The sequence below is a fragment of the Sebastes fasciatus genome, chromosome 4, assembly GCF_043250625.1.
Source record: "Sebastes fasciatus isolate fSebFas1 chromosome 4, fSebFas1.pri, whole genome shotgun sequence".
Lineage (NCBI taxonomy): Eukaryota > Metazoa > Chordata > Actinopteri > Perciformes > Sebastidae > Sebastes > Sebastes fasciatus.
In genome coordinates, this window is record NC_133798.1 from 34,123,997 (window position 1) to 34,139,184 (window position 15,188).

The window sequence follows — 15,188 nt, forward strand, 5'->3', positions numbered from 1 at the left end:
CGTTCTCTTGACCTCTCAGAGAGACACAGAAAAATAAATGAAAAATGGAGGTGGAGGTTGAGAGGTGAAGGTACCGCAAGAGACATAAAACTGGGAGAACGAGAGTGAAAGAACACGACTGACCAAAATCAACTAATCACATCGAGAGAGTGTGAAAAACAGAGAAAGAGTGAGTGAGCGAGAAGCTGCCTCAGCAGATGCTATCTCTTGGGAAGCCTCCCAGATTAGATGAAAATGTACTCATCTTATTTCCAAAGTCATTCACTACAAAAAAAAAGCCCTCATCCTTCAAAAACTTCTACTTTCTTCAACTCACCTTCGGAGGCAAACAAACATGAAATATTCACTCCACTCAAGAGTCGACATTCCTGCAGAGGGTGTTTATTCTTTTGGCTTTATGCAGACCAAAGTGTGCTGGAGAAACTATTCCACCAAGCCAAACCACAACCGAGCTTTAACAACATCAATACACAGCTGTGATTTCTCAATTTGCCAAAACATGTGAAGTGTTTTCCATTAAGTGCACCTGACATCCCAGCTATGCAGCAGGTGACAACCTTCAAGCTCTATCAAGTCACATTTGAACAAAAAAAAGAAATTCTGGCATTGTTTCTGCCAAGGTCTTCCAAAAACGTAAAGCCTTGACATGTGTGAAATGAAACCAGAACAGAGAGAGGAAATGATTTACCTCTAAACACCTCTGGAAGTTACTAATTTACCATCTTAATCTAAAGTCTGCAGAATGACAGTCAAAAGAGGCAAAAGCATGTTAAAGAAAACACTTAATATAATCCTGGCATATGTTGCTGAGCCTTTAGTAGAGAAGCAGGTGTTGGAAGGAAATATCTGGAGGGAACATCATTATACAGCCCGTGAAGACAACATTGGATATTTAAAACGCTGTCCTTGGGCTGACATTTACAAGAAATAATCTTTAACTTTCCTGCTGTTCCCAAAGCAAACACAGAAACTGGTTAGCACCTTCAACCAGAGAAAACAACAGAAAAGCTATTGTTGACAAAGCTTTCTCTTGCAGCCTTTATTTGTCTGCCAGGGAACTGTTGGTTCTTTGGTTTAGCCACGGCGCCACGGCAAAACAAAGCCTCTTTTTCATCTGAGGACAAAGAGCGTCAGACGGCCAGCACAAACCAGCCCTATGTTCTTACGCCTTTAATATGAGCCATCGGTTTTATTAGCAGGTTCGCAAATATTTTTCCATCAAGATGGAAAATACCTTTTGCATGAAGTTGTCCTTTCTGTGTGAGCAAACAACCTCAGAGCAGACATTCAGGTGGATTCCATCTGATGCCGGGTACACACTGCACGAGAATCAAGCCCATTTTGGGCCCGATAACCCCTCCAGACAATCGTTAGCAAAGCCTTGATTTTTTGATGGTTCTATAGATTATCATTCAAGATATTCCTGTGGTGTGAGGTATGTTAAGAGTGTTTTTTACATCACCCGATCCGTTCGTAAGTACATCCTGGCTGCATCGATTTCAAATCAGTGTTCAATATTTACGATTGGATCTCCTGTTGTGTGTAGGTAAAACGTAAAGAAGCAAAGAGACGAAACTCCGTTGTTGTTGGTTTTTTTACAACAGCTGCTGCCGCCTGTTTGGACTGAAAACGCTTATTTGTAATATTTTTATTGTTCATCACAGGCCATTTCGGTAACTTCATTAAATATGACAATAGAAATAATTTTGTTTTACTTTTGTACGGCACTTTGCAGGCGGACGTTTTACTGGAGTCCGGTTGTCAATTTCAGCCCAAAATGGCGGACGCGTATAGCTCTGCTGCTGGGCGCTGATGCTGCAATGGAACGACCAATTGACTTTCACTTCTTGGCAATAATACGTTCTTTGGTGTGGGGATCCCAGAGGACAGCCGATGACGCGTTCACGTGGGAAAGAACGATAGCCAAAGAACAAGAACCAACCTGACTGAAGCGGAAGGACAACCGCCGCATGAGCTAATGCAAAATGCGAAGAAGGGCTGCATGATATGAGAAAATTATGCGATATACGATTACGTTGTTGAATATCGCGATAACAATATTACTTGTGATAAATAAGCAGATATTAAAGTGTCCTTAGTTCTGCCTTCCTGCTTTTTTCAGTATTCTAAAATACAACAAATTGTTTGTTGAATTAGAAGAATTAAAGGAAATTATTTCCAATATTGTTTTATTGAACAAATTGAACATTGAACTGAACACAAAAGACACAAAAAAAGAATGAAAGTTGCATTTTTAAGTGCACTTTTTTCACTGATACTCTCATTCAACTAAAAAAATTCCAGAGTGCAATGTCATAGCGATGTGTTTATTGCGCAAGCTGATATTGCGATGACGATAAATAAAAACAATATATTGTGCATCCCTAATGTGAAGCTTAAAGTAGGAGTAAGATGGACTTCAGAAATGGAGGACCAACTTGTTGATTTGTGACAACAACACAAACGTTTATTTAAAGTGTCTCCATGACTTCATCCATCCATCCTTCATGGATTTTCAGTACAAAGTAGAGCAAAAACTAACGTCGCTAATTCTTCCTGCCCCTCATCCGCCATGTTTACACTAAGATTTTGCAAGATTTACGTTTTTTTTTAGTCAGTATACTCTTGTTGTTCATGAATGAATCTGTTAGTGTGTGATGGCTGTTTTGGCAAAATCATTGCTCACCACACACTATAGGAACAAAACTGTTAAATCTAATATAACATGTCGTTATGTGTGGAGTCTCTCACATTTTCAAAAATCTGTTATGATTTGAAAAGTCTTTTATTGTGTGGGCCAGCCTTTATCTACTGCAGAATGGCCTTCTCTATACACGACATCTATATTTAGGTCCATTCAGTGTTCAACGGCGGACACCTCAAACATTCAAATTTGAGAAAAATAGCCCTTAATACGTCAGCCAGCTCACATCCGTCAGCATCTTTCTGCTGTGATTCATCAGTGGTATTCTTATTCTTCCTGCCGGTGCCTTGCGAGGTTGGTGAAACAGTGATTCAAGGTTGTCCTATACTGTATGTGCACTGAGAAATCAGCTGCTGTATTTCTTCAAAATATTCATGGAAAGGTCTTTTTAACCAAGACGTGTGTCCGTGCTGCTGGGCAGTTTGAACGACGAAAATGTGACAAAAATGTGAACCCGCTCTTCGCTGACAAAGAGCCCACCTGCTCGGCAAACCTTTTAAAAAAGTTTCAACAAAGACATTTATAGAAACATTACAGGACAAAAACTCCTCCAGTGGTCTTGATGGTATCTTCAGTCAGTATATAACACAGAGCCTTAAAGGGTTTAAGTCTTGCAAGGCCATACTCCTGACATTACCGTAAGCTTCTTTGAGATAAGCCTCTTTGTCACGGCTTCGTGATACTATCATTGCGCTTACGCTGCCAATCATGCAGTTCTCAAATCACTGCACAACCAGCAATAACAAGTTTCTGCCAAGAGCATCACCCCCGAGTCCTTCAGCGTCACGGTCATTCATTACGAGCGGAGAGGAGTCAGAATGCTCTAAAACATTATTTTATTGAAGAATCAGAAGCAAGCTGATCTGCTCACTTGATGGATTCACTTTAAGAATTATAACGCACTACATATGTTTTGAGATTCCTTGTATATGTATTGCTGTTTACCAATCTAACATCATCTTTTTTATCTTCCATCTTTCGTGATTCTTGATTATTGTCTTCATATTTTAAATAATTTATAAAAATATATTATAATTGTTTTGTAATATCTACGTTTTATGTTTTTGGGGAGAGATTTCATCTTCCAGTAGAGCCTTATCCTCCCCCCGTTACAGACCATAATACACAGATTAAATAAATTACCTCCTATAAATATTAAAAAGTATTTATGTGGATGCAACCATATCTTGGCGTACGCATATAGATTACATCTGCAGCAAGATACAACAACAACATTTATCATCTTAGGAGACTGAAGTCACAAAGATTCTGTTATTTATCAATGTGCGGTACAATTGTTTTTCTGAGTGTAAAAGTTCATTCTGGACCCTGGAAACAAAAGTTTGACCCAATTAGAATAATGTTTCTGGGGTTTCCAACCACATCTCATCAGTATTGAGTTTGCTCAGTTGTCATGGAGATCACTCAGGTGTGTCATCACATGACCTAAGTATGGCACTTTGGTCATGTGATGACAAGGTGGTTTTATATTAGGGGGAGTCCTAACTCCTGTCTTGGATGTGAATGGCCTCCTTGATCTAATGAAGACCATGAGATGTGGTTGAAAGATCCAGTAAAAAGCTAGTTAAGTAGCTCTTGAGTTTTTTTTACTGTGGCGCAAACTCAACTGCATATACTAAAAGACTGTTGTCTCTCACTGGTAGCTTTACATCGTATCCCTCTCGTGTTTTATTTGGTGATTATCAGCTTTTCCCCAGTAGCAGAGGATTTAAAGACCAACAGGTCGATCCAGCAAACTGTCGAACCAGTACATGAATGAGATGTAGTCGGGGTTTTAAACTGTTGTAATTTGTACCTGTGTATGACACACACTAAATGCACTGGAGCAGTTTTACTGTAATATTGCTCTGTACTAGAAGGATTGTTGTCTGTGTGCATCGCTTCAGAGGAACCTTGTTGCAACTCGTGATTATTTTTTTTTATTACTAATTACTCTGTTGATAATTTTTGTCTATCAATCCTTTATTGTTTAGTCTATAAAATGTTTAAAATAGCGAAGCATACCAAGCACAATTTCCTAGAGCCCAAGTTGACTTCTTCACATTAGGGGATGCACGATTATAGCCAAAATGATAATCACAATTATTTTGATCAATATTGAGATCACGTTTATTTATCACGATTACTCATTGATTTTAATGGGATTTTTTTTGCACTTTCAAATTTAAATAAACAGTACAGCTTTCTCTTCCATGTTGTGCTACATTCCTGCTAATGTACAAATCTTTGCATCAAAATAAGACCGGTCCTTTTGCACAGTGCATCTCTTAGAAGCAAATTGTACCAAAAGTTCTTACCCAAAACTAAATCAACAGATCTTTCACTTTCACGTTGTGCAACATTCCTGCTAATAACAAGTGTTGGCATCAAAATAAGACTTAAGATAAGGTTCTTCTTCACTTGAATTCAGTGCATTTTCGTCCATCTGCTCTACAGTTTATTACTCTTCTACTCTGGACTGCAGAACATTCAGAAAAGTTTTTCACAGGATGCCACTGTAGGGTGTGCGCACGCAGCGGGTACGACAGCTCCTCAAAAGTGAAGCCAAAACATCTCGATCACCGGCTGTTAGTTTGGGAAGCGCTTCATTTAACATGCAGCAGAGTTTTCTACGAGCGGAGCACGCACTTTAAAACGTCAATATCGCAGTTGATCATGTTCATTAAATTGTGGGAAGCCAAAGTCGTGATCGCGATTACTTTTTTAATTACTTGTGCAGCCCTACTTCACATCGCTGGCTTTGTCCGACCAACAGATATTCAATGATATAAAAGAGAAAAGCAGCCAATCCTTACATCTGAGAAGCTGGAACCCAAGAATGTTTGGTATTTTTGCTTGAGAAATGCCTTAAACTACTTCTCAGATATTAAAATAGTTGACAATTTCTTTACATGTCATTTGACTAGCACAAAGTGAAATCTGGTGTAAATGTAAAATAAATGGTTACTACGGTTACAGAAAGTACCTCCAAACAGAGTCAATGGTTCATTCAGCAGTGACTGTGTGTCTCACACCTTTCTAGATTACAGGATAATGACTCCAGACAGGCCAACAGGACTGAACCAGCTGTCTTCTACTACCAACAGACAACACTGACGTCTCTCAGTCTCTCACTTTTTGTGAGAGTGCGTGTCATTCTTTCTCCCTCTCTCGTGCTGCCTTCCTTAAATCCCCTTCACTGAAGCCAGCCATGCAGACGTTTATCCCTGCTCGGATCTGATCGGCTCTGCTCCCCACCTCCCGGTACCAGCAGCACCCTGCTGGGAGTGGCTGCAGGACGGGGAGGAGGAGGAGGAGGAGGAGGAGGAGGACCCATCTGGAGGCCCCTCAGGGTTAAGAGACAATCACACATCATGTCTGTTTGCTTGTGCGTAGGTATGAGTGTGTGCAAACACAGACAGAGACAGACAGAGAGGCACGAATAAGAGAGTTAGAATGCACTTAGACAAACAAACGTCTTACGCACTCTGAGTACTACGTCTGAAGAGAGGTATGGGAGAGTGGGTTTAGCCCTGCGGAGGTGGAAGTCGTCAAACAAACCAAACTCATACTTACGTCCCACTTGTCCGTAAGGGGACATAAAGAGGGATTATAACAGCGAGCCCAGACAGAGAACTACTGAGTGTGAACGTTGGGGACGGACAGGAACAAACAATCTAACTGCTTCTGCTACGTCTACAATGAGCTCATCAACAGGTCTGGTCACATAATGACACTCACGTGGCATATTTAGATGTCATCATTTAGCTGGAAACACATGGTGTCAGTGCCCTTGGGATGTGTTCACAACTCAATGATTCAGACTACCTCAGAGGCTTTTGCCCTTTCTGGGTATCTAGAAGAACTACAGAAGTCATTCCTTTTGATAATTAATCATTTAAGTCATTTATTAAAGAGGTCCAATTATACTTTTGTGCTTTTTCCTTTTCCTTTAGTGTTTTCTATAGTTTTTTGTGCATGTTAAAGGTCTGCAAAGTTACAAAGCTCAAAGTCCAACCAAAGGGAGTTACTCTCCCTCACAGAAACACTTGCTTGAAGTCCTGCCTTTTCTTCTGTAACATGGTGATGTCACCAAGTAATACATTTGCATAATACCTGCCTAACGGCTAGTTTGGCACGCTCTCAAACAAAGCTAGTTAGAGCGAAGCTGGAGCGGAGTCTGAAGAGTTTAGTTCAGGTGACTGATCATAACAGTGAGCCAGCTGACCAATCAGAGCAGACTGGGGGAGCTCAAATGGAGCATTTCAGACAGAGGGTGAAAAGAGGTGCTGCAGCCCAGCCGGTATGAGAAAAATAAAGCATTTTTTGAACATTAAAGCATGCAAGCATGTTCTAGTAGAAACCTAAAATATAAGTATGCACCTGAAAATAATCATAATAGGTCCTCTTTAAGCTAAAATGTCTAACATTCACTGGTTTCGGCTTATCAAATATGACAAATTGCTGCTTTTCTCAGTTTTATATCTCTAGTCAGGTTAACGTCCAAATGTAGCGCAGATTTTAACCAAATTTCCACAAAAGCTGCACAAGCAAATGTGAATTAATGTGCTGTTTTTCTCCCGTCCGGTGCCATTAAACCATTACAGAAGAAGAGGATGCAGTGGAAAACCATGTGGGAAATATGTTGTGAATATGGCATTTATGTTTGTTTCATGTATTCATTTGAGGAACGTCTCCTCATCATCGCTCCACACAGATTTGATGTTTCTTCTACCACTATTCTCTCTAGTCAAGTGGACGCTTGAGTGACAAAATAAGTCACATGTACGTCATTATTTATTCGCCAAGTCTGTTTTCATAGAACTTTTCGTTTGTTGATACACCAGCTATAGCCAAGCGTAAAAAGTACTCAAATTTCCAGCGTTTCCACTCCATTTTTTTATGCACAAATTGAAAATGCATAAAAACAGTTGGATGGAAGAGCACTTGATATATGAACTGCTGCGTATCTTTGGGTTTTTAACTGTCAGACAAAACAAGTAATATGAAAACATCACCTTAAGCTCTGCAAAGTGCTTATTAGAGGCGCCTCGGCTAACGTTAGAAGAATGTGCTACACTTTTATGACATATACTAAGCTGTGGCCACGTATTTAAGAAGTGAGCCAACTGTTTCGACAAACATCAAGCAGGCCAACAATCACGTACGTGCACGAATCAGTGATTGTGATCAGACAGAGAGTTAATCTAAAGAGGAAATCTGCTTCATCTTGTGGCTGAAATCCTCCGCTTAATAATTTCCTGGGGGACACCCGGCACTGAGAAGTTGCGATGGGCAGCTATACCATTTGCTGACATTTTACGTAACAAGTCTCAAAAAATAATTAAGTTTCCCACTCAATCGACTGCAGCACTAACAAGAAGCTGTGCTCCATCTAGTGTCGTCACTTTAACAACAATATATTCCTCTGACGTAAGAGATGAATAAATCTTTCCAGGGGTCCCTGACTTTGATGTGCTGGGTTTGTGTTGGTACTAAGCCACAGAGGATATTTCTGTTAACAGCATTAAAAATGATAAAAAGCAATCCACTGTAAAATACAACATCATAAACAGATACCGTCCCGTTTCAGGAATGAAACTTCTCTTCTCAGAATAAGCTGATGCCAAGAACTCTGTGAGCATCCGGAGACAATGAAAAACACGCAGAGACACAGAGGGAGCCGTGTTGCTCTTTTTGCTCGTAATAAAAAACATGAAAAACATTTTTGGGATAGAAGAGGCTCCAGATCAGACAGTGGTGGAGCCCTGGGGGGCAGTTACATAAACATGGCCTCCAGATAAATAGTTCCCCTCCGATGTGAATAGGATATTGGACTTCAAGGTTGTTATTACTTCACTATATTATTTCTGTTCAAGAAATACCATTCATAGGCCAATTAAAAGTTTGGAGAGAGAGAGACAGAGAATAAACAAACGTCCCACTCTGGCAAAGGAAAAGAGGGTTTTGTCTCTACTCAATGCAGAGACGTTTTCCTTTCACACCTGTGTGATGTGTTGCAGAATAAACCCTTAATGTCAGTTCTACGTTCTTTCTCTTCCATCTTTATTATTTGAACTAAAAGTTTATATCATTAACTATACTATAACTATAACTAACAATCACTTCCTTTTCGATTAATCCGTCAATTACTTTTTCAAATCATCAATTCATATCAAGCAAAAAATACCAAACATTTGTTGGTTCAAGCTTCACACGTGTGGATATATGAAAGTGAATATATTTGATTTTTGGACTGTTGGTCTGATAAAACAAGACATTTGAAGGTGCCCCCTTGGACTGTGGGACATTATAACAAGTATGTTTCACTATGTATGTTTGACATTTTATAGACAAAACAATTAATCAATAATGAAAATGATCATTATTTGTAGTTCAAACCAAAGGATACTTCATTTACAGAGATATCAAAAAAGAAAAAAAAACAGGAAATCCTCACATTTGAGAAGCTCAAACCTGTAAATGTTTGGCATTTTTCCTTAACAAATGCCGCCTAATGTATCCAGGTGGCAACCTCCGGGTCTGAGAAGTGAATCAAATGCTGAAGTGCCTTAAACTTGCATTCTTTCTAACAGCCAGCAGGGGGCGACTCCTCTGGTTGCAAAGAGAAGTCTGATTGTATAGAAGTCTATGAGAAAATGAGCCTACTTCTCACTTGATTTATTACCTCAGTAAACATTGTAAACATGAGTTTATGGTCTCAATCTCTAGTTTCACGTCTTCTTCAATACAGCATGATGTTCATTTAGTAAATTATGGTCCCATTTAGAGTCAAATAGACCATAAAGCAGGGGATGCTTTAGGGCGTGGCTACCTTGTGATTGACAGGTCGCTACCACGGCGTTATCCGGTCTGGGAGTTGTCCGTGTTTTCTTCTTACAACTTTAACCCTTTCAGTGTGTTTTCAGCTCATGAAAGTTAATTGTAACATTTTTGTCGGCTAAAAATGTCTCATTCCACCCTCTTGTGTCACTTCTGGTTGCAAAAAAACAAGATGGCGACAGCAAAAATGCTGAACTCAAGGCTTCAAAACCTCAGTTTACAAACCAATGAGTGACGTCATAGTGACTACGTCCACTTCTATCGTCATATCACAAGCTTATCACCTGCAGTGGGTCTACCTTTAAAGCATAAAGGCTGAAAATGAATATATTTTGGGGAAAATTCTTATTCTTTCCAGCCGAACACAACATTATGTGTGAAACACCAACGACTGTCTGCTAACAGCTTGATAGTCAATTCAAATACTGATTATGTTTGAGTTACAGTTTAAGGCTTGACAAGAGAAAGTGTTGCATAAATTAAAGGTTTTATTTAAAACCAGAAATTCAAAAAACACAGTAATTGGCAGTTTCATGTATTTTTCAATGACTCCATTCAGGATATTTTTTTTAGAGTGCCAGCAAAAAGACACACAGTTTGAGTCTGAGTCACAAATTACTGCAGACAACGACAGCCCATCAAGACTGATTCTGATTCATTCTAATCAGCGTCTAACACAACAAGATATTTTGCAATAAGCCTGAATTCCGACAGCATTTACTCAAAGTCGAAAACAGCTTTCACCAAAAAAAAAAAAAACAGCTGTTTGTGCTGAAGCGATTCCAATTACCAGCAACATAAATGACCTTTGCCCTCTGTTATCTGCAATGCCACTTAAATCTCTGTCAGCACAACAGCTCAGCACAAGTCGTAAAACACTCAATCCCACGGAGAGCATTTTAAAGGAGACTACAAGACCTCAACACAGATGATTACTGACCGACTGAGTCGACAAATCAAACAGTCAGAATGATAATTTGCCAACTCGCATGCGCTTTAGAAGAAGTGCTGTCTGTATATATGAATATTCAACAACCGGAGAAATCAATTATCCACCAAAGAGTCCAAAAAACAACCCACACACAGACAAAAAACATGAACGCCAAGAAGGTATGTCGAGTCCAAATTTATACTGAAAAATATTCAACTCACAGGATCTTTCTGTACCTGTGTTTCCTCTATGATGTGAGACATTTTGGTCACCAATATATAATAATTTATGGTAGTAAACATTAGCCAAATATTGATCGAACAGTGTTCCATCAGCAACCTATGTCCCCTAGATCCTGGAGGAACTAGATTTAGTAGAAGAAATGTTTTAGATTCTAGTAGCAAATGATCTTTACTGTAGATGCAGTTTAGGGATTTCACGAGAAACGATACTTCGGTACCAAGTCAATGCCAAAATTTAGAAAACGTGACGGTACTCGTTTTTCTACAGTACCGCAGGTACCGGGGATCAGGGCCCGGGACTAACGGCGTCTCATCAATAGAAAATGTCCTGATAATACTACACTGTGAACAACAAGTCGGTGTTGAAACCGGCAGGAAGAGAGCTCGTAACGTTAGCTGTTAGCAGCTGGTGGGCCCAGCCTGGATAAATAACGGAGCTAACAGCTAATGTACAGAGGTTGCACTGAGTTACATTATGATGCGTTCAAACTCCATTCAGTAAAAATTCGAGTTTTGGGCAAAGTTAAATTATAACGTTATCATGATGTGTTCAAATGTAATCTTGTAAAATTTAGTTTTTGGCAACAAACTTGAGGCGAATCATCAGAGATTAATAATAAATTTACTAAATCCAGTATGCAAACGGTAATAAAGGAGTGGATGTTGAAGTACATGGGGTTTATTGTTTGTTTTTTGTTTTTACCGTGGTATCAAATTGGGTATCGAGAATCGTGGAATGTCACTGGTATTGGTATCGACTACTACATTTCTGGTATTGTGACATCCTTACGCAGAGAAAGAAATCCACCCAAACACATTTAAATACTGCCGATAGTGTTCCTTCCATTCATATTGTCAGAAGCGAGACAAAGTCATTGTTTTGTCACAAGTGAGTCACAAGTTTTGGCTATGAAGTCTAGAGTCAAGTCCCAACAAGTCAAGACTACAAATACAAAGTCAATTCCAAGTCCCAACACTTGTTTTTCAAGTGCTAAACAAGTGTGTTATAAGTCTGCTGCTCTGCACTGCCAACATGTGACACTAGTCCACACTGTACTGTTGTTGGGTGGTTTATTTGGTGGTGATTCATCATTTTCTTCACTGATATAAAACCTCAAGGTCAAAAAGAAAGAGCTTCTTTGTAAACCGAGCATTGTGCTTACATACTGTATAGAAACTTAGATTAAATGCAGAGAGACAGATGACAGCTTCAATAGACCAGAATGCAATGCAAGACGTTCTGACTTATCTCATAAAATAAAGCAAAGCTCGAGCATCTGATCGTTGGGATTGTGAAATTGTTTCTGTTGCAGCAAAACTCTCAACATGAACATAGATATATTATTTAGTAAAGTGATGAAATTACACAGCTCTTGTTCTGTTCTGTAGCCTGGACAGAAGCAACACGACAAATCTGATCAATATTTGTCAACAGCAGAGTACAGAAAGCATGTTCAACAACAGCAAATGGACAACTGATTATAGATTTTTCACCACATTTACATCATAATGAACCTCAACTCTCCTCTCCATCTATATGCACTCAATTCAAAAGATACACCTCGCTATAACTAATGCGAATATAATACAACAACCGTGCAATCTATCCTATAATGTTCAGTTTTTGTTGAAAGTCACACATAATGGGTTATTAAGGTAGATATATACCAATATTTTTAAGACATATTGACCTTAACTTTGACTATTCTAGTCAAGTCAAGTCTTGTATAGCACGTTTAAAAACAACCAGAGTTAACCAAAATGCTGCACAAGCCAAAGTGAAAAGCGAGTAAAATATCAACAAAACAATAAGTTGCAATGGAAAAATACGAGGCAATATTATAATATGTGCACAAATCTAAAACAGAAACAGAATAAAACTTGTAAGAGCAATTTATCAAAATAACAGTTTATGAAATACTAAAACATTAAATCCGTTAAGAGCTACCAAAGGCCATTGGAAATAAATATGTATTTAAGGTTTGTCTTAAAGGTCCCATATCGTGCTCATTTTCAGGTTCATACTAGTATTTTGTATTTCTACTAGAACATGTTTACATGCTGTAATGTTCAAAAAAACATTTATTTTCCTCATACTGTCAGCCTGAATATACCTGTATTCACCCTCTGTCTGAAACGCTCCGCTTTAGCGCATTTTGACGGAATTGCAACAGAATTGCGTTGCTAGGCAACAGCTTGGGTCCATGTTTACATCCTGTCAGCTGATGTCATTTACATACACTGCAACCAGGAAATAAACTGGGACACATTTATAATGTTTACGTTTAAAATTGTGTCAAGGGTCTAAATAATGTATATTTGTGACATCACGAATGGGCAGTAATCCTGACGGCTTGTTTCAAATGCAGAGTTTCTTAATACGGGCTGTGTGTGTTTATCTGTGAATTGAGCGTTTTGATACTTTCACAGTATTTATATAGGACTTAAACCTGCTTTATAATAAAAAAACATGAAAATCTCACTTTCTTATAATATGGGACCTTTAAAAATATTGGTCAATATCCACCTTAATAGCCCATTATGTGTGACTTTCAACAAAAAACTGAACATTACAGGATAGATTGCACGGTTGTTGTATTATATTGCATTAGTTATAGCGAGGTGTATCTTATGAACATAACAAAAAAACATGAAAATCTCACTTTCTTATAACATGGGACCTTTAAAAGTGTCAATGGAGATGTCTTTTACCTACATAGCCTACATTTTGAATGCAGGACTTCCACCACTGTACATCTCAGTATAGACCTATCACAAATTAAACCTCAAAGAGCACCCAAACAATTTGCATCAATGCAAAATAAAACAGCATATGCAGCCTAAATGCCAAAAGGTCGAAGATGAGAAACACATGTCAGATGTCTGCACCTCAAAACACAGCAACACATGAAAGCAGTGAGGTCACCAGAGGGTCAACAGGTAGATTATAGTTGCAGCAGTCACAACTCCATTTAAATCCATTCTGGGTCATTAGAGAGAGCAGCCATATTAAGCTGCTCGGTAACTTTAAGTAATGCGCAGGTGAGCGTTTAATAAGACAGGTGACAGGTGCTTACTTTATGAAGTAACTGCCTCCTTCGTCTGTAAATCCTTCCTCCCATCCTCGAGGCAGGTCTGTGAAATAAAAACCAAAAACACAGACTTGTTGGTGACACCTGAAAGTTTCCTCCCTCTTAGCAGCAGACACAGTAAAGTCAACAGGTGAACTAGCTCAGTTAGCTATCGTTACCTGAGCGGATCATGTGTCCGGAGTTTACAGGTTCACCTGAGCGCGGATGCAGCCAGGTGGTAGTCTGAAGCTCATCACTGCAGAGAGAGAGAGAGAGAGAAAACACCTGTTACACCACCGGAGAGGAAACAGCAGAGAGACTCCGGTAACTCCCGTTAACCCGGTAGAGACGGAGCTATAACGCGGTTATTCTCTCTCTCACCTGATGAAGAAGACCCGGCCGTCCCCGCAGACTCCGTAAGACCAGTGTTCAGGTAAAGTGTCCCGGCCGAGAGGCGCCGCCATGATCCGGTATGAGTCTCTAGTTCATCTCCTCCTCCTCTCTGTCTCTCTGTGTCTCTCTGTCTCTCTCTCTGTCTCCATGGATCCGTGGATCGGTGACTCTCTGGAGACTCAGCGAGCACCGCTAGGGCCGGCGCTGCCTTCAGGGACTCACTCTCAAGCCCGGAAATATGTGTTACCACCTCACAAGATGAAATGAAAACAACAGGATCTTCTGAGCTTGAAGGAGATTTTTGTATTTTTTTGTTTTTTTATTGCAGACTGCATTGGTCCTGTTACATTTCTGCACTTTTAGGCAAGGCAGGCAAGGCAAGGCAGCTTTATTTGTAGAGCACATATCAGCAACAGGGCAATAAAAAGTGCTTTACATAAACACTCAACAACATTGCGATAAAGTGCAAAAGAACATTAAGACATAATTAAAACAGTTATAAAAACATAAAACATTAAAGATTAGAAAATAAAAACAAGCTTATAATAAAAGCTTTATGAATTATAATGACATAAAGAAGAGGTTTATTATTTAATCATACAACACTCTCTCCCTCACAAAAAGTGCAATAAACAAGTGTAATACTTCAATCAATGAATACATTGATTATATATATATATATATGGGAGCAGTAGAGGTTGCATACTATACAAATATTGCACAGGCATTTTTCTTTTTTTTTAGATTGCACATATTGCATTGATTGAAGTATTACACTTGTTTATTGCACTTTTTGTGAGGGAGAGAGTATATATATATAAATATATATATATATATACGATTGTACTTGTATAACCGGTGTGACAATAAACATCTTGAATCTTGAATCTTGAGGTTATATTTACAATTCCACACATGCTGTATTTTAAGCCTGATTGTATATATATATATTTAAATGGAAGTAATTTTCCACTAGAATTACATACCTGGTACCAGACATTTAT

At 39.0% G+C, this 15,188-nt stretch overlaps 1 protein-coding gene across 14 annotated transcripts in view; it reads right to left on the minus strand.

The window, feature by feature from the left end:
• The window catches only part of LOC141766710 (pleckstrin homology domain-containing family A member 7-like), a 187,322-nt gene extending 172,968 nt beyond the window's left edge, over nt 1-14,354 (minus strand). For 7 of the 14 annotated variants that reach the window (XM_074633803.1, XM_074633799.1, XM_074633795.1 and 4 more), the window contains exons 1-3: nt 14,173-14,352; nt 13,971-14,047; nt 13,798-13,855 (exon numbers count right to left, since the gene is read on the minus strand). In XM_074633803.1, the coding sequence (XP_074489904.1) occupies nt 13,798-13,855; nt 13,971-14,047; nt 14,173-14,255 (218 nt within the window). In that variant the 5' untranslated portion in view covers nt 14,256-14,352. Of the gene's footprint in view, nt 1-13,797; nt 13,856-13,970; nt 14,048-14,172 lie in introns of all 14 variants that reach the window. The other 7 variants (XM_074633786.1, XM_074633785.1, XM_074633788.1 and 4 more) reach the window with 4 other exon arrangements.
• Between the last annotated feature and the right edge of the window lie 834 nt (nt 14,355-15,188).